The following is a 23,625-nucleotide window of genomic DNA, read 5'->3' as shown; positions in this document are numbered from 1 at the left end:
TAAGCTAGTTTTCTGTATGCATAGATTATGTATACAGAAAGAGAGAAACATCTTAAAAGTGTTGTCTCCCTGTTTTCTGTCTTATTTCAAGTTTATGTAACCTCAGTTCTTTATTTACAATATCTGTCTGGGATGTAGTGTCTGTAAATGCAGTAGCATTTTCTGCCTATCATAGCTTATAAGCAATGATAGTCTAAACTATGCAGTTAATCTTACACAGGTGCATTTCCATCACTGTTTTCAATACCAGTATGATCCACAGACACTGGCTCTATAAACAGTTGTGTGAAGATCTTGTGTTTGTCTTTAACTTCACTTCCTACTTATTTTTTGTGGAAGGTTTTGGTGTTGTTGCTGTTTTTTGTTTCGAGATTGGATATAGTTTCCACATCCACTCATAATTGTTTTAAACTCTGGTATGTCCTCATTCAGTCATCTAATTCTGTAAGGTACAAGATCAAGCTATTTGAGGCTTTCTTCATAATGAAGATGATTCATAGATAGGATCATTTCTCTCTCTTACTCTCTTTATTCAGCACTACTACTTCAATTTAAAGGCGGGTGAAAAGAATTTCACACACTATTCTTAATGTGTGCTCCATTACGGCGCTTGCTATTTTAATAATGTGCGTTTAAAAAAGAACTGCTGCAGCATAATCTTCAAGACGGTCTAAAACGTGCAAGCATAAGCAAAGGATGAGACCAGAGGCCCAGCATCCTGTTCTCTCAGTGCCCAACCAGATGCCCAAGGGAATCCTGCTAACAGGACCTTAGCCCAGCAGAATTTCCCCCTCTTGTGATTCCTAGCGAGTTGTATTTATCCGCACCCTAGGAGCCAACTCCTGGGGGCCAACAGGGGCTTCGGACACCCCAATAAAATATTTGAGGGGCTGGGGCCTTCCTAAAGTTGATGGGCATTGCCATTCAAATGGTGTGTGTGCAGGACGAGGCTTTCCTGGGCCCCCCAATATTTTACAATGGTACCTCGGGTTAAGTACTTAATTCGTTCCGGAGGTCCGTTCTTAACCTGAAACTGTTCTTAACCTGAAGCACCACTTTAGCTAATGGGGCCACACCGCCGGAGCACGATTTCTATTCTCATCCTGAAGCAAAGTACTTAACCTGAAGCACTATTTCTGGGTTAGCGGAGTCTGTAACCTGAAGCGTATGTAACCTGAAGCATATGTAACCTGAGGTACCACTGTATTCAAGTTGGCACCCCTGATCCACACCATAGATTTTGTAGAATGGCATTGCATGTAGTTAGGATCACTTGCACTTTTATTTATACCAAGCACTTGCCACTTCCCTCGCAAGGTAAATATTGGTCAGCATTCTAATGAGGCTGAGAAAATGGTACAAAGGAAAAAGCTCTTTTTTTGTGTCTGCGTTTGACCAACTTAAAGGTCCCATGGTGTGCTTCAATCTCTGAAGGCATTGCAGTGCATTAGCATGCTTGGCTGTTGTGTCTACAGGAGGTTAGTAGCATTAGCAGATGATGATGTACAACAGAGAAGCAAAACAGCTAGAAGGTGTTGTTTCCCTTATGGTGATTCTTCTTTCACCAAATTCTGGACTTTACTCCTTGAGGTATGGTCTCAGTGCAGCAAGCAAAGAGAATATTTTGAGGCTTTGAATCAAAAGGACTGGTTGGAATAGTGGGGAGAAGAACGCTTTTTTCTGTTCTCTCCGTTGAAGCAAAACCTGCAAAATGAGTGCTCAGTACAGCAGGAGTACAGATGGGATATTAAAATTCATTGCAATATCTCTGGGTGCCTCCATTCCGTAACTCCTGTTGCTGCTTCTGCAATAATCCCCATTTGACTGGAACGAGTTTTTTACATTCACTTGGAGAACGGAGTGTGCTTATTTGTTTCTGTTCTCTGCAAACAGTTTCCTCCACTTATTCATTATTCATATATTTTGATTTAAAATGCATCATACCTGTAGAAGGTCAGAGTAAGTGACTGCCTTTTAACTATTTTTTAAAGATGAAAACATTTGAAAGATAGGTGTTTTTAAATGCACCGTTAACTTTTCGCATCACAGTATTTTATCTCGGAAAGCTTTCCTTGCCTTATATGTTTTAAGTCTTTCTGATTTACCTACCTAATCCTGTCAGAGGCTTCTTTTCTTGATTTGAATGCTGATATGTTGAGTTGGAAGAAAGATACCTAGGCTCCAGTGTGCATCCATACTGGCTATGAGAGAAAGCTGTGTATAAATACAAGAATGTGAGGATTGGGTAGAATTTTCAGAAAGAATGAGACTTTGTAACTGCGCTGATACTGAATTTGGAGTTCCATAAGTTTGCTCCTTTTGGTAGTGGTTTTCATAGAAACCTTACACTTGAAGTCATCAGGCCCTTCGACCTGATGTGAGAGGAAAAATGGAACCTTATCAACATAGCTGACTAGCAGGCCATTGTACAAAGTGTGACTTGCTATAGTGGTCCACCATGTTGCACTCATTTCTCAAAGTGGGCCCTCAGGCAAGGGACTTGCCATGTTTTCTCACCCTGCTGAGAGACCTGCAGAACCAGACTTCCACTCACACTGCTTCAGAGGCTTCCACAGCCACCTGCTTTAGCCGTGAGGACAAATTTTGGAATGGTAGCTCTTCACTCCTGCTGTGTCAAAGGATCATGGGAGCCATGGTTTGTTCGCTTTCCTCGCCGCCAGAAAAAGGAGAATGTCCCCAAAGCCCCTGAGGCAGTAGGCACTGGACTTACCCTTTCCTCAGTACCATCTCTGGTTGGCGGTGGGTTATATGCCCATCGGGGAACAGGGGACCCTTTTCACTTTGAGGAGTGCATTCCCTTCTAGGCAATTTTCTGGGGAACACAGGCTGATTTGTGGGGAGGGGGCAGGGCCAGGAGCGAAAGACGGAGCAATGGACATTAGTTTTACCTTTGTACAGCAGGCCTGTCGCAACACACACACCCTCTCTCCTCCATCCAGGCAAGGAAAAGCATGAGCAGGCTTCAGTGACGCATACTAGCAACGTGTAAACACTAAGGGAGGATACAAAACAGGGGCAGTGATGGCTCCCAGTATGTTTCCGAGCACAATTCAAAGTGTTGGTGCTGACCTTTAAAGCCCTAAACAGCCTTGCTCCAGTATATCTGAAGGAGCGTCTCCACCCCCATCGTTCTGCCCGGACACTGAGGTCTAGCACCAAGGGCCTCCTAGCAATTCCCTCACTGCGAGAAGCCAAGTTACAGGGAACCAGGCAGAGGGCCTTCTTGGTAGTGGCACCCGCCCTGTGGAACACCCTCCCACCAGATGTCAAAGAAAACAACAACTACCAGATTTTTAAAAGATATCTGAAGGCAGCCCTGTTTAGGGAAGCTTTTAATGTTTGATGTATTACAGTATTTTAATATTTTTTTGGAAGCCGCCCAGAGTGGCTGGGGAAGCCCAGCCAGATGGGTGGGGCATAAATAATAAAATTATTATTATTATTATTATTATTATTATTATTATTATTATTATTAGAGGAGAAGGCTGGGGAGGGATTGCAGCCCAGGAAGGATCCTGGAGGTTCACATTTCGGCCCCTAGGCCTGGCATTTTCCATTCCTGTGTTAATCCAGGGGTATTGGCAGGTCGCTGACCTTGCTGGCCACTGGTTCCTGACATGCGCCATTAAAATCAGTCACTGACCAAGGCCTTGTGATTCGGTGCCCTGTCACTTCTCTAATTCTACAGCACTTGCTCCACTGTTGGTATTAAATACAGTGGTACCTCGGGTTACATACGCTTCAGGTTACATATGCTTCAGGTTGCAGACTCTACTAACCCAGAAATAGTACCTCGGGTTAAGAACTTTGCTTCAGGATGAGAACAGAAATCGTGCAGCGGCGGCGCAGCGGCAGCGGGAGGCCCCATTACCTGAAGTGGTGCTTCAGTTTAAGAACAGTTTCAGGTTAAGAAGGCACCTCCAGAAGGAATTAAGTTCTTAACCTGAGGTACCACTGTATATGACAAATAATGGTGGGTAAGTAGTTGACTGTTCTACAGAGATGGGCTAATTCTTCTGCACGAGGGCGAATGAGCTATAGGAGCTAGGGAACTTCCTTTCTCTGTGCTGCTACGTTTAATTTAGAAAAAAATTATGTAGATGTACTTAATGGGTTATGGCTACCATTGTGCAGTGCAGGAAGGCATAAGTGGCAAGGAAGATTGATTAAATGCCTCACTGTAGCCTCTGTTATTAATCATTCCCAAAATCCATTCGTAGCGGGAAGAGTGGAAGGCAGTGAAGGGTGCTGGTACAATCCATAAACACTAAAAAAAGAATAACCACTGACAGAAAAACAAGCCCAGCCCTTCGCTTTGTCGGTAATGGGAAATGGTACTTCTTCAGTGGGTACTCTCCAGTTTGCCAGTGAAAAACTGTAGCAAGATGGTAGCTTAACATCTTAACATCATCCGGAACCTTCCAGGGAGAAAGGAACTCTGAAGTGTTGTAACAAGAGTTATTTCATACTGAATAACTCTACAAAATAAGGCAATTCAAAGCCTTAAAAGGAACATTAACTTTTACAAAGGTTTGATGGGTTCATATGCCTTGAATGTCTTTTACCTTTGGTAATTACATTGCCTCAAGTATGGGTGTGGCATGTGACATTTCGCTCTTCATAAAATCAATGAGAACTGAACCCAATAGTGTGTACCTGGTTATGAATGCATTGCCACAATGATCTGATAACTAAAAATAACTGTGCCTAATTTATGTTTGTTGCGATTGGAAACTTTGAACCTGAAATTACCGCCATTCAGCTAAAAATGCTAAGCTGACAGGATGCACGCTAAAAGCTAACTTAATGCTAAGAAAGTCTCCTGAATATAAAATATTAAGCCACAGCTATTGATTATGGATTATTTATTCTGATATATATAACTTTAACCAAGGGAAAGTACAAGTGTAACATTATTGCGTTTTTTTTTAATTTCAGTTGGAAATGAGGTATAAATATAAAAGAGATGGCTGCTTTTGAGAAGCGGGGAAGAGGGAGATGTTACAGCGTAGGAATTTGTGGGGAGGGGGAGAGAAGATTGCTGGTATAAGGTTTCAACTATTTGAATCTTACACAAGATTCAAGCTGCAATCCTGTGTATGCTTACAGTAAACCCTAGAAAACGTACATGGGAGTTACGTTCCAGAGATTGTGCCTAAAGCCAAAATTGTGTATGGTCAAAACCCATTGGATTCAGTGGTGGGTGGGAGTGCCAATGTCATTTTTTTCTGGAACCTTGCTCACTTTTTGGGCCCCCCATTTATTTATTTATTTATTTCTGATGACACACAAGTAAAATTGCACGTAAGTTGTGGCCGCATTGTAAAAAGGGAGCAGGTGAAATACTTTGGAGAGAGGTGTGTAGGATTGGGCAATCAAAGATGCAAAGCACTTTTTTTAAAAAAAGGGAAAATTGACAAACCAAGGCAGAAAATTACCATACTTTTCAGTGTACTGTACTGCACTGTATAAGACTAGGTTTTTTTTATTTAAAATCTTTGTTCAGAATTCTGGGTCGTCTTATACATGGTTACAATCTCCCCCCATTTTCTCCATTTGGAGCCCCCCCCCAATAGTCTTATACATGGGGGCGTGTTATACATGGAAACATATGGTAAATCAGACTATTGTAATATCTCAAACACCTTAAAATATATATTCAGTCCATTCCCCTTGGAATTCAGCCAGGTAGCTCATGACAAGTGTTAGTTATTGGCCACAGAGCAGCAGCAGTAAAAAAGAAAGAAAGAAAAAGTGATGCCACAGGTTAGAAAGCTGTGTGGTTAAAACCACTTCCCCCACTCCTGGTATTCCTGTTATCCCCCTAGGTGTCTGCCTTTCTTCTTGATTGCTGCATCATTACTGCTATCATCTTCAGTGAATTCCACCCCCTCCCATGAAGGGTATTAAGTCAAATGTTTAGAGTGGTTAGAACTACCTGCAGTCTTGTTCAGTGCACGCAGAAGGCCATAACCTCCAACATTTCTCCGATGAAACTAGGAACGTCCCATTCCATATTTATAATTTTACTATTTATACCCCACACATTTTGCTGGGTTGCCCCAGCCACTCTGGGCAGCTTCCAACATATATAAAAACATAGTAAAACAGTAAGCATTTCAAAAAAATAATAATCCCTATACAGAATTGCTTTCAGATGGCTCGGGGGGGGGGGGGTCGGATAACTCCATACCCTCCAACATTTCTCCGATGAAAATAGGGACATTGTAAGGTAAAGTAGGAAATTTCGGGATCAAATCCAGAAACCGGGACAGCTTCTCTAAATCAGGGAGGTCCCTGGAAAATGGGGATATTTGGAGGGTCTGCAAGGTCTGTATGAGAAGGTTATGAGCAAAGGGTGGGAATAAGGGCGGCTGTGTTGTTGTGCTGAGGCTTGTTAACTGATTTCTCTTGGCTAATTCTACTGAGCACCGCTGAGTGTGTTGCATGTGCTTCAACAGAAGAGGGAGTTAAGTGCTTCTGTGCTCATCTGCAATGTGAAAAGCTGCTGGTTATCCCCCTTCTCTTCCAGTCCCTTTGGTTTGAGCCAGGCCAGTCAACGGCTGCAGGCAAGACGGGCAGAAATCTTATGTGCGTGTGTTTATTTATAAAACATTTGTATCCTGCATTTCCCACACTTGTGGCAGCCTAGAACAATAAAGTGTGTGATGATCTTGTAAAACCCCTAAAGACAGCCAAATTAAAAGATCTGCATCAGCTCCCAATTGCCTTCCCAAAGGACGTAGGTCTCAGAATCCCTTCTTACGTCTCTCCAGAAAGAGCTTTGCCAAACCTCTGAGGGACTGTTCCATGAACCCGAGGCAGTCTCTGAAAAGCCCTGCTGTTTCCTGGTGTTGTCATGGTCCCCTGCAGAGAATAAATACATAGCAGGGCACCAGTGGAAGAACTTAATTGATGGAGAGGTACGTAACAGGCAGGGTGGTTTCTAAGATATGTGGGTCCTAGATAGACCAAGCCATTTGGCCATTGCTTCAACTTATTCCTGCATTTCAGGGGGCTGGACTGGATGACCCTTAGGGTCCCTTCCAACTCTACAATTCTAGGATTCTAGGATTGCTTCAGTGATCCTTGCTGCTTTCTTCAGACTTTTCTTCAAAAAATAGTTGTTTAGAAGCACTCTTGCATCTTAAAATTGTTAAATAAATAGGGGGAATGGGACGAATGATGTACAGTGGTACCTCAGGTTAAGAACTTAATTCGTTCTGGAGGTCTGTTCTTAACCTGAAACTGTTCTTAACCTGAGGTACCACTTTAGCTTAAGGGTTCCTCCCACTGCTGCCGCCCGATTTCTGTTCTCATCCTGAAGCAAAGTTCTTAACCCGAGGTACTATTTCTGGGTTAGTGGAATCTGTAACCTGAAGCATCTGTAACCTGAAACGTGGGTAACCCGAGATACCACTGAGGTAACATTAGGTGTTAGCGCTCCCAGCAGGGTTTGCAGGACCATGTACTAGAGGAAAATATATTTGGAATATTGGGGACTGAATAGGGCCAGCCCTACCATTATATACAGTCAGGCAGCAGCCTCTCGAACCAGATATTGGTGTCACGAAAGGGTAGCAACTTTAGTTATTTAATTTGTTTCGGGTCATCATCTATTTTCATAACAATGAGCTGTTTATTTGTATACTGTACTGCCTTTCTAAGCAATTATGCCCAAAATGACTCTCAATGTATAAAATGCACTGTTAGGATAAGAATTCAAAAAACACATTATAACAATCAGAAATTATAATAATATCAATAAGTAAATACACACACAAAAATCCCTCCCTCCAATACTGTATAAAACAATGTATTATTATTCTATTTTATTTTTATTTATTTTTTTGCCAAGAAGGGAGATCGGTGCTTGTTAGATTTTCTGTCTCAGGTGCCACAATAATGTGCCTGGCCTTGGTGTTAGGTGGGGACAGGGTTTGTTGCTCTGCCTCAGGCTGCAAAATGTATTGGACTGACTCGGGCCCTAGGACTGGTTCATGCCCTTCTGTGAGTACAAAATGAAACAGCACAGTGCCAAAATGAGCAGAGAGGCCTATCTGCTGCCTCACGCTGACCGCTTAGTAGACAGAGGCTATCAGGCAGATGGCGATTGAATTTGCCCCCAGTATGATTTCCCAATAAGATCAGATGCCTTTGGGTGAGAATTGCGCTCACAGATTGCTTTAGGTTGGTCGTTCCAGGAAGAGCTTTCTTCCCTAGTTAATAGTATAAAATGGTTTGGTTGAACAGCAGGTGGGGATTGCATTATTTTAGGAGGAAAGTCTCATGATTCTGAGGAGCACTGGGGCTGTGGGGCTGCTCACAAAAGCACTGTTTTAATGGACACGTAAATTGGCAACGGCGATGGCAGGGGACATGGCTGGGGGACGGAAACAGCGAAAGGGATCCAGTGTGAAGAGAGGTGGACTCAGGCTCTGTTCATTCTAGATTCTGATTATGTAAAAAAAGATATTTTTTTCTATTACTCTATTATGTAATATGTAAATCCCCTATTACTCAGGGTTGCAAAACATGGTTGGCTTCCAAAGTGCCACTGTTCCTTTCGGGAGCCAGCATTAAATGTTTACAGACACCAATCTTGCAGAGACTTGGAGTAGGGGATGTTTCATTCTTTGGGGCGAGTTTCTAATGTTTAGGCAAGTAGATGCCAGGGCTCCTTACACCTCTGCAGGCATCTTCTCTCCTCGCTTGTGTGTTTAATGCCCTGCAATTTGCTCCTGGTGTGGGTTGAGTAGACACTTCCTTGGAATGAGCAGCAAAGAGGCCAGCAGTGTCACCGCCCACCCATCTCTCTCATTTAACTCTTAGTGTGGTGTAGTGGTTAAGAGCAGTGGACTCGTGATCTGGTGAACTCGGTTCGCGTCTCCGCTCCTCCACATGCAGCTGCTGGGTGACCTTGGGCTAGTCACACTTCTCTGAAGTCTTTCAGCCTCACTCACCTCACAGAGTGTTTGTTGTGGGGGAGGAAGGGAAAGGAGCTTTGAGACTCCTTCGAGTAGTGAAAATGGTGGTTGTGTAGCAGTCACACAGAGCCAGAGATGACACAACAGTAGGCACTGCACAGTGTTGCAGGCGGGAGAGTATGGTCAGGAAGTGAAGACAGAAGCGTGGATGAGACAAACACACACTCCCTGTGCTCAAGAAGTAATATTTATATATATCTAGTTGCATATAGATCTAGTTGCATATGTGCCTGTGTATTCGTTTAAACCAAATATCTATTCAGGCACACAAATATCCCAAGCCACTCTGTGTACAGCCAACACATTTCCTGAAAGAGTAATCTGGACTCCAAGGGAACATGCAGTGCCAGCTCCAGATTTTATTTTTTGTGATAGGGGAGCAGGCTTGGGCAAGATGCCCTCAGTGGGCCCCCTCCCTGAGTGGGTTCAGCAACCGTTCACGTTCTGCCCAGTCATTGCCCCCTGTATGTCTGCCCAGAGGAGAAGCACAAGGGAAGTGAAAGAAGCTACCTTCTTATCCTTCCACTCTTGGAATAGATTGTATGCCCAGAGATGGCAGGTGAACAGGCCAGAAGCCTCCAGTGGTTGATAGTGGATCCCTTGTGGAGATGGGCTTTGGCAGCTGCCCAGTTGTGCCTTCCACTTGCACTGCTACAAGTTCAGTAGCGCCTTATGCCTGCATGAGCTACTGACAGCTCAAATGTTGTAGCTCTTTCCGTTTGTGACATCCAGAATCTTCAGACTTGGACCACGCAGGATGCTGGTCTACACACAATGCACAACCGATTGGTCAATGTGCAATGACTGCAGCAATTTTTGTACTTCTTATTACGGTTATTCAAGGGTGAATTCACCCATTTTGCTCTCTGCATGGCAAGTCTAGTTATATGGCTCCCAGTGACTGGACTTTGCTTGGCAGGTGCTGCAAAAGCCCCCACAAGGCTAAGGTTCTATCTATGGCAAGTAATTGCAACCACATGTGGAAATAAGGAGGCAAAACACAAGGGTTGGGTGAAATTGCAGGGAGGGTCTAGGAAGAGTGGCATTCTATGCATGCTTACCAAGGCACATTGAAATGTGCAGAACTTGCTGCCAAGGAAGCATGAATGGGATCAGGCTGATGGACTCATACCAAGGTACCATTCAGCTAAGCTTAATAGATGCTGTACCAATCTACGTGCTGAGCTTAAATATTTGATGGCCAGTACTGAATAGGACTGGAACCTTTTGGCAATTTTTATTCCTTTGGCTGCTTGCCTTATCTGGGAAAGTGCAGCGCTGTTGAGAGCAATTTTGAAATAAAAGCGCAGTTGTGACACTGCAATGTAGAAATGTACAATATTGAGTTACAGGTAGCTGTATGTTTTCATTAATCCACCAGAGAATGGCACAGACTGGGAGCATCAGTGAGTCATGCCTCTTCATACCACGCACTGCCTTGTTTGTAGTCCAGAAATGTGCATGGGCCATTCTTCTTTCTACTGTGTGCACAACCAAAGGCACTGAAAGTGGGTTGATCTTGATCATCGTATATGACTTTGGATTGCTTATGCACAGTGAATGTTTCAGGGTTGTTGTTGTTTTATGATAAGAACCTAGAGGGCTTGGATATGCCTTCAGTAGGTGGTGCAGAGTTCAGGAGAACTCAAAAGCTTCCTTGCTATTAATATCGCCTGGCTGTGGATTCTGAAATTTCTCTAATGAACCAGCATGGTTTCCTGTGTCAGTCTTGGGGTGCCCATTGTAGTGCTTCCTGATGGCTAACATTCACCCTGTGGAGCCAAGAGCTCAGAAATGCATTAAGAAATTATTCTACATCACCAAAAAGAAATTGTGGTTGTTATTTTTTGGGGTGGGGTAGGGGAGAATCTGCCACTCACTCACAATTCCTCAGTGTCCTGGCAATTCACCTCCACCTCACTTCTGTACCTTTTCAGATATTTCGGAGAATAGACATTTAATGGCGATTCCCACTGTTTTAAGAAATGTAGCAAAATTTGTGTTCTTCCCAATCAAAATCCCCCAGTGTCCTGGCAGCAAGTGCAGAAGGAAGTATCCTGTGCTATTTCAGCTTTCCACATTTACTGGTGGCTTCCGCTCTTTCGTGAAGCAGGCAGCAGAATTTCCATTATCCCCAAAGTATGTTTTGGTCTAATCACCTTTTTCTGCAGCCCATTGCTTCTCCCTGGTCATCACCCAGGGCTGATTTTCCCCAAGTGCTTCCCCTGTTTGATGTGCATGAGGATCAGTTCTGATTCTTAGCTTGGCCTAGATATTTTCATTTCAATCAGATAAATGCCCTCCTGTATTTGATCCCCTGGGCACCCTTTTCTCACCTTTGCTCGCCTCTACTCTTTGGTGTCAATTCTAGAGAGGTTTTGAAGGCATGCCTCTCCTCTCTCTTCCCACACCAGCTTGTGTTTGATGAGTATTCTTCAAAGAGAGGAAAGGAGGAGGTGAAAAGAGTTGGAACCAAATGCTTGTCTCTTTTTCAGACACCAGTGAAGTGGGGTGTGTGTGTGTCTCTGGCTCCCAAAGCAGCTGCAGCTGATCTGTTCTCTCCCAGTGAAAGAATCAGAATCAGAGGAATCTTTATTTGCATCAGCCACTAGCTGTAGCAATAAAATAAAATACAATGTACTGAAGATAGAGGTAAAAAACTTAACTGTACAAAATAACATTCTGGAGCTTTACATCAATAATCAAATTATAGGTCTTGTTCTAATTGCCCCTGCTAAATGTTTTGCAGTTTTTGCTGTCCCATGATTATCTTGATCTGCTAGAAGATATGACCTGGTATGGATAGCAGTAGAGGGGTAATAACCTCACTGCTCAAATTTTTATAAAGAGTGCAGGCTAGAAGCACATGACCCACTGACTCAACACCACCATCTCCACATGGACATAAGCGTTTTACCAGTGGAATTTTTTGAAATCGACCCTCAAGTACAGCTGAAGGCAGTATATTTAATCTTGCATAAGTGAAACCGCATCTGAATTTTGGAATTGATGCAAATAGGGTGCCAACGTCTCAAAATGACTATGTGGAAAATAATCATACCATGGACACAATTTCCCAATGTTCTCTCCCAATGAAATATTTATTCATACACTATAAAACAGTTTCTATGTTTTTCACTCCCACCTTTGCAGTGTTTAAGCTAGAGGTCCAATTTGCAGCTTGCCCAGAGTAGCAGTTGGTCTAAGAAAAGCACCCATAACAATAAAGCCCTAAATCTAGCACTGTTTGTTTATTGCGTCCTATGAAAACAGAATCTCCCCCACCCCATCCATTTGTCTATAGCACATGGCAGTGTTGCAGTTCTGTGCACTCATACTTGAGAGCAAAACCTACTGAACTCTTAAGTAAGCACGCATAAGACTATGTTGCAGTGCCCATTACAGAGCAATTCTAAATATGGTTTGGGATTGGCAGAACCACTACCCTAACCAAAGCCTTGCAGCTTTAGATCAGCAGATCCATGGTTTGCTCTGCTGCCCATACACACACACACACACACACACACACAAACGAGAGTCTGTAGGAAGTCACATTTCCTCTGGCAGCACAAATCAAGGAATTAGAAGTGTGCTGTTAGCATGCCAGACATTCTCCTAGACCTTGGTTTAGGAACTGGGAAAACTGTGTAAGTTCCAGGTCTTACGTGGAATGATGTTATTCACGCCTTCATTTCCTGGCCTTATTTTTACCTCTTTAAGCGCGAGCACAAAACTAACCACAGTCATGAACATATTTTTTGAGAATGAATGATGTATGAAATTGTTTTTGCTTGCCTCGAATCAAAATAGCTTTGCCAGCTTGTGCTAGCTGGAAGGGGTGTGCGCGAGCCCACATTTTATATAAGCCAACTGTCCGCTTCCGTGATATTTTAACTTTGTTCTGTGTTGATATATTTTGTGTGTGTTATAACCTGTCCTAAAACAATTCTACAAAGAAGGGGAGAATGCACATCTTTAAAAAATAAATTCAAAATAATGCTGTGTAAGGCGTATCAGAGAAAACCCGGCGCATCTGCTGTGATTCAGATCACACTCCCTGTCCCGACAGAGAGACACAATTCAGAGATGAGAGTAACAGGTTCATTCTGTTATGCAACATTCAAGCCAGCTAGCCAAGCCATAATAATAATAATATTAATAAATTATTTGTACCCTGACCATCTGGCTTTGTTTCCCCAGCCACTCTGGGCAGCTCCCAACAGAATTAAAAGCGCAATAAAACATCAAACATTAAAAACTCCCCTAAACATTCTCAATAACCAGCACAAACAGAAATTTCTTCCTGATCTTAGATACGGCCATCACCTAACAGAGCCTTCCCACCCAAGTCCCCTTCATTTTTAAAAATAAAAAAGAAAGAAAGAAACTGTGCAGACAAGAAGCAGGCCATTCAATACTGTTTTGTTTGTTTTCTTCCCCTTATCTCACTGAGCAGTGTGAAGCTTTGACCTGAAAGCCACAGGGATATTGCAGCCTGTAGACTGGCAGATGTAACATTCCTGACTTACATAAATCACTCTCTTTTGTCACTGCTGGCATAAGGCCAGTGAGTGTTCTAATTATTGGATGGCTTTTATAGCCCCATTACTTATAATCACTTTTGGTCTACAGCTGGGAGGCCAGGATGGAGTAGAGCGAAGTAATATAGCACAAAATGTTACCATTTGTTATCTGCTCCTGGGATTAGGGTTATGCCAGCAACAGGAGTTTAGATGCTTGATGTTGTGTTAATCTTTTTTTTTTAATGCACCAAAAAACCCCAACATTATTGGATGCTGCTGTTCCGAACAGGGTGACAGCATCCGAGCAGTTATCAATATATGTTGAGTATGATGGTTGTTGTCGTTGTTTTTTGGCGGAATATGTGTTTTGATTTTGCTGTATCGGTTGTGTTTGATGGTTACATTGGCTGCAAACGACCCACCCTGTGATCGTTTTGGCGAAGAGCAGGATATAAATTTCAAAAAACAAATTAAATGGTATGTGCTCACCTGAAGCTTTCCACTTCGCAAGGGAAACCGTTCTGGGCAATACCCAACAAAGAAAATTCTAAAGGGTGCCATTTGCTCAAGCAGCAACAGCATGTATGAATTTTCCTTTCCGCACCAGAACGTTTGCAGTGGCCTGAATGCTGTACAAATCGCTACTGTGCGACCTCTTAACTCACGGAGTGCCTCATTTCCTATATGTTCTCTTGCAGGGTTTCCCATTCAGTCCTAATACGGACTCACAGTGGTGACGTTTCTCATTGCCAAGTACCAAGGTGCAATGGCATGTAGAGAGGAGTCCCCCTTAGGTTTAAGTCATTTCCTCTGGAGTTGTGCAGTTTTCGGTTGGGATGTCTTTATATGAACAAGCATGTCTTGATTAGGTTGTTTTAAAATTACAGTGGTACCTGTGCACCTCCCTGTGCAGAACTCTCTGTGCACCTTTCGGACTGTATCTTTAGGTTTTCCGCTCAGTGTCAAATAACTGGGGTCAAATAAGTGTTGTTTATTTTTTATAATATATGGAAGATGGATCTCCCTCGGGACGTTCTGGACTCTCCTTCCTTGGCGGTTTCTAAGCAGAGGTTGGATGGCCATCTGCCATGGATGCTTTAGCTGAGATTCCTACATTGCAGGGGGTTGCACTAGAATGTTGTTGTTTAGTCGTTTAGTCGTGTCCAACTCTTCGTGACCCCATGGACCAGAGCACGCCAGGCACTCCTGTCTTCCACTGCCTCCCGCAGTTTGGTCAAACTCATGCTGGTAGCTTCGAGAACACTATCCAACCATCTCATCCTCTGTCGTCTCCTTCTCCTTGTGCCCTCTATCTTTCCCAACATCAGGGTCTTTTCCAGGGAGTCTTCTCTTCTCATGAGGTGGCCAAAGTATTGGAGTCTCAGCTTCAGGATCTGTCCTTCCAGTGAGCTGCACTAGAATAGGCTTCCTCAACCTCGGCCCTCCAGATGTTTTGAGACCACAACTCCCATCATCCCTGACCACTGGTCCTGCTAGCTAGGGATCATGGGAGTTGTAGGCCAAAAACATCTGGAGGGCCAAGGTTGAGGAAGCCTGCACTAGAAAGATGGCCCTTGGGGTCCCTTCCAGCTCCATTATTCTCTATGTGTTTTTCTGCTTCAACAATATTTCCTTACGTTCCTATCATTTTATGTAATTGTATTTTGTGTGAATTTTAAAAATTATAAATGAAATATATTCTGTTTACAAACAAAACATTTAAATAGCCACCTTTCTACTGATAGGACGGAGGGGGGCATGGGTATAGCCAGAATTTTTGTTAGGGGGGGCAGAACCTCAAATTTGTATTGATTTGTATTTTTACTTATGGGGGGAGCAACTGCCCCCTCTTGGCTACGGCCATGGGGGGCACAGGAATGAAACAAGGTCGGAAGGGGGCCATGGTTGGGAAAAGTTTGGGAAACACTGATGTAATGTATTCCAGATGGGATTAATCTTGAAGTTTGCTGCCTTCTGATTTAGCAGCATCTTCCACTTTTCTTTCAAGAAACATCCCATCTGGAGTGTTGCCAGTGCATGATGTTCTGTATTAGCTTCCAGTAGCCTTCTAGATATAATTATAAAGATGCTGGTTTACAAAGCCACAAATTGCTTGACCCCTGCAGGACTACCTCTCTCCATGTGTTCCATTGCACTCTCTCCCTCGCTCCCTCTCTCTCCCTCTCTCTCTCCCCCCCTCTCTCTAAATCCTCTTTCATTAGCTTACATTGTGCAACAAATCTGTGAGTTCCATTGGGTGAGGTAGGGAGCGTGGCTTGCTCAAGGTAATTAAAACAGATTAATAGTTGAAGAGGCATTTGAGCTTGAGTTCCCTACATTCCTACCATTTTCTAGCTTCATCAAGGCAACTATGTAGCACTCAAGTGTACAGTGTATCAGCAGTTAGGAGAAATAGCTTTTCATAAAATGGTTTGAGCCAAATGGATGATTAGGGTTTTTGGTAGTTATCTTTTGCTTTGCATTCTCAGAGGTGTTCAGTCCACCTGCACCTAAAAGCATCATCATCATCATTATTTTTTAAGTGTTTGACAAGGTTTGCATGCAAATTTATTACTCTCAATGAATAAGAATAAGAATGTTATTATTTATATGCTGCCCAGCAGACTGGGTTGCCGCAACCACTCTGGGCAACTCCCAATTTCCCTATATGGGGCTGCCTTCAGATGTCTTCTAAAAGTCAAATAGTTGTTTATTTCCTTGACATCTGATGGTAGGGTGTTCCACAGGGCAGGCGCCACTCCCAAGAAGGCCCTCTGCCTGGCTCCTTGAACCTCATAGTGAGGGAAACACCAGAAGGCCCTGGATTCTGGACCACAATGTCCAGGCTGAATGATTGGTATAGAGACACTCCTTCAGGTATACAGGGCTGAGACTGACCTAGAATTGTTATTTTACCTTTGACAAAAAAAATAACTATGCATTAACGTTTTAATTCTGGGGGGGGGGTCAGGGAATATGTGCACACATATATTTATTGTATTTCTCACATAGGTTTGTAGACTGCCCATCATCACTTATTATAGTGATCTCAGATTGGTTTCCAGAATGTCCTGAAACAAACAACAGTTACAATATATACAAGCTGATAAAACAGTGACTGAAACTAATTAAGAAATATAAGTGCCTTGACTTTCACCCTCGGGCACAATACTTGATACTCTTGGCTCCAGGAAACCCAAAAGCTTTATTCCATAAGTTAGCACAGAGTCTCAGCATTAGCTCAGAATACAAGATGTACTGCTCAAAGATCCATTTGCAAAGTTCAAAGATGCAGAGCTAGGGTGAGTTAAACCACAGAGCCTAGGATTTGCCGATCAGAAGGTCAGCGGTTCGAATCTCCACGACGGGGTGAGCTCCCGTTGCTCGGTCCCTGCTCCTGCCAACCTAGCAGTTTGAAAGCACTTCAAAGTGCAAGTAGATAAATAGGTACCGCTCCGGCGGGAAGGTAAACAGCGTTTCTGTGTGCTGCTCTGGTTTGCCAGAAGTGGCTTAGTCATGCTGGCCACATGACCCGGAAGCTGTACGCTGGCTCCCTCAACCAGTAAAGCGAGATGAGCGCCGCAACCCCAGAGTCGGTCACGACTGGACCTAATGGTCAGGGGTCCCTTTACCTTTAAGATGCAGAGCTAGGCATGAGTTTAAGTGCTTCTGCCATGTTGGTGTGGCTGCTGGGGCTGTTTGTGACAGTGCAGACAATCATAATGGGCCCAATTCTCTTGACTTTCCCTTCTCCTCCAGTTCACCAGGCTCTGCCAATCGGCCAACTGCCTCTTCAGCTACCCTGAGAAACTCATTCTTTGGAGGTGGGATAGGACTCAACCAACTCCTCTTGCTGGAATGTCTGACCATGGCAGGCTGGAAATAGATAACCTTCTCTATCATTTTCGTATGATTCTGTGTTTTATATTCTATGGCTTCTGGGTGGCTTAATTTTTCAGCAGAATTTTGTCCTGCAGCCTTGAATGCCATTTGGCATCGTGGCGGCATATAAATCTTTAAACCAATTAAATCGTAGAATCTGTCCATAACCTTCAGTTGGAGATGATTCAGACTGCTACTGGAAAGTAGTTTATTGCAATGACAGGATTGAACAGAGGGCTTCAAGACAGGAAAACTGCTGCTCAACCTATATAGGCTTGGGGCTTCAGTGCTTGCAATCTGACCACCACTGTGCTGAGTTCATTATGGTTCTGGAATGTAGAATCATAGAATAGCAGACCTGGAAGGGACCATGAGAGCCATCTAGTCCATCTCCCTGCATTGCAGTGATATTTTGTCAAATGTAGGACTCAAATCAATGGCCCTGAGATTAAGAGTCTTATGCTCTCATGCTCTACCGACTGAATTCCTCTCATTTGCTTGTGAGAAGGGGCTTGCCAGCTAGGGAATTTACAGTGGCAGTGCAGCGTCAGTGGCAAGTTCTTCTGTTATGAGAAGACCCAGGTGTCTTCTGCCCATAGCCACAGAGGAGCCACTCTTCTGTAATGTTATCCTGCACTGCTGGGAGCAGTATGTGAATGGTGGAATCATGTGAGTCGTTCCTAAACAATGGAAAGGCCCAAGCAGTGTGCCACAGCCACATATTTACGTCATTTACTGGAAACCCACAGTGGGAAAGAATCTCATCAACAGATAGCCCAGTTGGTAGAGCATGAGACTCTTAATCTCAGGGTCATGGGTTTGAGCCCCACGTTGGACAAAAAGATTCCTGCATTGCAGGGAGTTGGACTAGATCAAGGTTTCCCAAACTTACAGTTCTTGGACTACAGTTCCCATCATCCCTGACCATTGGTCCTGCCACCAAGGGATGATGGGAATTGTTGTCGTTGTTTAGTCGTTTAGTCGTGTCCGGCTCTTCGTGACCCCATGGACCAGAGCACACCAGGCACTCCTGTCTTCCACTGCCACCCGCAGTTTGGTCAGATTCATGTTTGTAGCTTCGAGAACACTGTCTAACCATCTCATCCTCTGTCGTCCCCTTCTCCCTGTGCCCTAACTCTTTCCCAACATCAGGGTCTTTTCCAGGGAGTCTTCTCTTCTCATGAGGTGGCCAAAGTATTGCAGCCTCAGCTTCACGATCTGTCCTTCCAGCAAGCACTTTGGGCTGATTTCCTTAAGAATGGATAGGTTTGATCTTCTTGCAGTCTATGGGACTCTCAAGAGTCTCCTCCACCACCATAATTCAAAAGCATCCATTCTTCGGCGATCAGCCTTCTTTATGGTCCAGTTCTCACTTCCATACATCACTACTGGGAAAACCATAGCTTTAACTATACAGACCTTTGTAGGCAAGATGATGGGAATTGTAGTCCCCCCCAAAAAACAGCTGGAGACCCAACTCTGGGAAACCCTGGACTAGAAAATCCTCGTGGTCCCTTCCAACTCCACAATTCTATTAAAGGTGGCTCCCATGTGGCTGTGATGGGGCGTGGGGGGTGGAATGGCACCCCGTTCCATTTAAGGCAAAGCAAATGTACTTATTTTCACTGGAAAACTCTTGGAGCACATACAGTAAAACTGGAATGGGGGTGGCGGTGGGATTTGCAAAGGTATCTTAAATCCTGTGGGAGTTTGCATTAGTGGAACAATTTCATTTCAGCTTAATTATTTCGCGTGCCTGGAGAATGAATTTGCTGGGCCCTTGTGGGACTCTTGGAAGTGTAAAAATAGATGAGTATGTGACAAAGAGAAGTGTTGCTTAATTGTTCCCCCTCCCCCCCTTTTTTGGAGGGGGGGGGAATTGACTGATCCCATGCCCTGCTAGGAGCTCATTAGTGGGAATTCAACAGGACTAATAAAAATGTCTCTTTCGCAAATCCCAGAACAGTGATTAGTCCTGGAAGTCTCTAATGGAGTTCTGTTCCTATAGAAAAACTTAGAAGATCCTTGATTTTTTTTTTAATTAAGTGTTTCAAATTCATATTTTTAACTACAGCACATTAAGTCCCTGCTGGTCTATGACCAAAATAACTAATGAGTACATTTATTGATGTATATGATTATGAACATAGAAGAAGAAGCTATATGTGATTTATATCCTGCATAAATTGTGTGTGCTGATACTGCACAATTTCGCCTTTGACTATTTCACCTACTTGTACAAACATCTCATGACGCTATAATACATTTGACTTAAAAGAAACCTATACATCCTTCTTGGTCACCAGAAAAACTGAGATGCAATTGCAGCTTAGATATTGGGGACTATTAAATCAAGAAACCCATTGCTTGGTTAAGATACCGTTAATATGTACGGACTGCTATTAGTTTAGCAGACTGGTGTTGGAAACGACTTGTTAGGAAGCGTAGCCAATTCTTCAGGTTGTAATCTTTCAAACTTTCCCTAGAAATGTTACTGTTTAAACCCACTGGGTAGATTTGGTCATAATGCTGCCAAGGAGTGTGGTGGAGTCTCCTTCTTTGGAGGTCTTTAAGCAGAGGCTTGACAACCATATGTCAGGAGTGCTCTGATGGTGTTTCCTGCTTGGCAGGGGGTTGGACTCGATGACCGTTGTGGTCTCTTCCAACTCTATGATTCTAAGTTTGATTCTAAGTTTGATAATGGGTGGTATTCAGCTAAGTTTAGACCCACTGAAATTAATGAATATGACTAAACTAGGGTCATTGATTTCAGTAGGTCTCCTTGAGTAGAACTTAGCGGTTTAGTGTACACCTAAGTGTACACCTTTGCCTTTCCTCTTTCATTTGTGTCCTGGTTTTGGTGCTTTGTTCTTGGTTCATTTACACCAGAGTTTCGTCTCAAATGGGGAGCTCTGGCTTAATGTCTGCTTATCATCTAGGACAGTGTTTCCCAACCTTGCGTCTCAGGCAGTTTTTGGACTATAGTTCATATCATCCCTGACCACTGGTCCTGCTAGCCTGGGATGATGGGAGTTGTAGTCCAAAAACAGCTGGAGACCCAAGTTTGAGAAACACTCATCTAGGATTTGAAACCCGGAGGCCTGTCTAAGTTACTAAGTTTAGACTTTACCCAGACCTAGTTGCTGTGCAGGTTGCAAATGTTAGTTTATTTGAGTATTTCCCAACTAAAGACCAGGCAGCTCTGCTATGTTAATCTGTGTGTCCAGCCTTCCTTTTTACCCAAGTCTTGGGCTGTGTGGAAGAAGAAATGCTCTCCCTTTTAAAATATTTTTTCTCCATCATCATTTTGCTATGTCATTTTTCTCCCAGTGCAGAAAAAATATGTGCTATTGCCAGGACAGAGGGTGATAATCCCTTTAGCACCAGCAGGAAGGAAGAGGGGTTGTAAAGCCAGGGAGATTTCATGTTTGCAGCAAGTTATTTTTGGTAATAATTAGCCATTTACAGAAAACGCACATGAAAGCAGCATACCATAATTCAGAGGAACTGCAAATTGCAAGTCTAATGTTAGCTAGAGCTGGCAATGTTAATCCCTTCTCTGCTCAACTTGTGATTTCTTTCTTTTTCTTGCAGGAAGTCGTCTGAACAAAGATCTGAGACATTATCTCAACCAGAGGTTTCAGAAAGGATCTCCAGATCACGAGCTGCAACAGACTATTAGAGATAACCTTTATCGCCACGCTGTGCCTTGTAAGTATCTAACAATTCATCTAGTGAATTTGGTATAATAAAACTGAAGACAAACAAACAACCTTTTGGTGCTAACTTTTTGATGACAGCCAATGGGGCTGCTGTGTGGAGACCTGGTGTTTTTTTTGTTTAATTTTCTTACTAGGAGGAGATGCTTGCTTCCGGTGGTGGTTGAGAAAATGCTGGATTTGCTTTGTCACTAGTTGCACAGAGTGCTTGGATGGAGAAGGTTAAGAAATTAGGGAGCAACAGCCTAGTGGTTAAAGCACATGTTTTGCCTATAGGAGGTCCCAAATCAAATCCCTGACACCACCTGTTTAAAAGATCAAGTTGCAGGTGATGAGAAGGACCTTTGCCTTAAACCATGGAAGGCTACTGATGATAGTGGGCTAGATTGAACAATTACCTGGCCCAATATTTGGCAGCTTCAAATGTTCCATGGTGAATGTGGATCAATGAAGAGAGCTTCATACGTTCCTGTTAACAATATGAAAAACGTTGGTTTTGACCTAAAAGCTGCCTTTGACTCAAAAGCCGCCTTTCACCCCAAACCAACAATTTGGTATACTTGGATATCTGTGGAGGGCCCTTCAGTTTGAACCAAAATAAATAAATAAATAAATGTATAAAGGCAGGATCACTGTCCTGCAAATTGGAAGCTTCTTAATACTTAATCCTGACTCTTTTGCAAAGTGTTGTATCGCCTTTCTCTTGACAGGCCAGCTTTTACGGAGTTGGTGTTAAACTTTTGTCCATCTTCCTGATGTTTCCTTACCCGCTAATGTTCATGTTTTATGTGATCTGATCTTTCAAATAGCTTAAAAGCCACTTCTGGAAATGTTGCAGAATCTAGCATAGTTTTAGTGCTCATCTCTGTTTTAATTGTTTCCAGAAAAAGACAAATCCGTTTGCAACCTCGTCAACTCAGAAAAATGCAGGAGTTTTGTGTTGTAACTTTCCCACGGTTTTCATGATCTGCCGTTCATGTGACACAGTTTGGGATGGTATCCTGGCATACAGTTCTTTCCTGCCCTTTAAAATTCAGCGTGACGTAGTAGTACAGTGGTACCTTGGGTTACGAACTTAATTCGTTCCGGAGGTCCGTTCTTAACCCGAAACCGTTCTTACCCTGAGGTGCATTTTCGCTAATGGGTCTTGCTGCTGCGCTGCCGGCGTGCAATTTCTGTTCTCATCCTGGGGCAAAGTTTGTAACCTGAGGTACCACTTCCGGGTTAGCGGAGTTTGTAACCCGAAGCGTTTGTAACCCGAGGTGTTTGTAACCCAATGTACCACTGTATATTGATTTAAAAGGCACCGTTTGTCATGCAACAGGTACTGCAATGTAGAAGGAATGTTATAACAACAAAACCCTATTACAATAAAGCCCCACACCTAAATGCAGCCATATTACTTGCACAAGCAGAATGACCTATGTTCCCACAATGCAACTTGCTCACCCTTTCCTCCCCTCACATGCCTCTGTACCCACCAAATCTGCTCCAGAGGGAGCCCCCAGAGTACTGTATTTTTCCATGTATAACACGCCCCCTATTTTGGGGGACTCCAAATTAAGAAAATGGGGGGGATTGCTCAGACATGTTCAGCTTTTTTTGGGGAGGGGGAGATTGCCCAGGTTTGTTGAGCTTTTTGGGGGAGGGGTTGCCGAAAATCGCTCACCCACACTCCTCGTCAAAGCAACCAATCATTGGTCCGCTCGCCGCCAGCAGTCACCAATCACCCGCCCAATTCCCGCAGCAACAGCCAATCGACACCATCCCTTGCCGCAGCCACCAATCTCCCACCCAATCACCACTGACAATCTCCTGCTTGCAGCACCAACCAATCCCCAGTCCACCCTATGCACTATCCGTGTATAAAACAGCCCCCAATTTTTCACGTTATTTTATAATTCAAAACCCTCGTCTTATACACGGGAAAGTACGGTATATTTTGGGGAGCGCATCAAAGAGGGGAGGCAGAAAAAGGAGCAGAATTCCACTGCATGAACAGAAGCACTCCACTCATGCAATTACTTTCGTAGCATACAACCCAATTAATTTTTTAAAATTTGTTACATGTTTCAGGCTTTTATGTGAATTGGGTATTTTTATCGTATTCTAAATGTGTTACTTTCCTTACGCCTTTTTAAAGGCAACATGGGCTACACATATTTTGTATGTATTTCAAGATGCTGAATTGTTTTCATGTGGTCAGCTGTACTTAGTGTCAGATTTTGAGGGTCTGAAGAACTTTCGCTTTAGGGAGCCGTGTGCCCTTTGAACCCCCCGTAACTGCAGCTTGTTGCAGCCGACTTTCTTGCTGCATCATCTTCCTCTTCTTTACAGTTCCAGTTTCAGAAACGACGAATAAAGCAAAAGGAGCCTAAGTTCTGTTGGAGCATTTTTCTGCGTTGCCAAGGTTACGTTTTGAAATGCTCTCGACTTGAATCTTTTCTCTGATTTATTGGACTTGACTGTGAGCTAAACTACTTTGCTTGCTTT

The 23,625-nt window shown here is 43.4% G+C and overlaps 1 protein-coding gene across 39 annotated transcripts in view; it reads left to right on the top strand.

Moving 5' to 3' along the window:
• Positions 1–23,625, top strand: part of MAGI1 (membrane associated guanylate kinase, WW and PDZ domain containing 1) — a 485,140-nt gene that overhangs the window by 215,853 nt on the left and 245,662 nt on the right. For all 39 annotated transcript variants that reach the window (XM_083424561.1, XM_083424577.1, XM_083424567.1 and 36 more), the window contains exon 2: positions 21,008–21,124. In XM_083424561.1, coding sequence (XP_083280687.1) covers positions 21,008–21,124 — 117 coding nt within the window. The remainder of the gene's footprint in view (positions 1–21,007; positions 21,125–23,625) is intronic.

The sequence above is a fragment of the Podarcis tiliguerta genome (genome assembly GCF_965153285.1).
Source record: "Podarcis tiliguerta genome assembly, chromosome: 2".
In the NCBI taxonomy this organism is placed as follows: Eukaryota; Metazoa; Chordata; class Lepidosauria; order Squamata; family Lacertidae; genus Podarcis; species Podarcis tiliguerta.
This window is presented reverse-complemented; position numbering and strand designations above follow the sequence as displayed.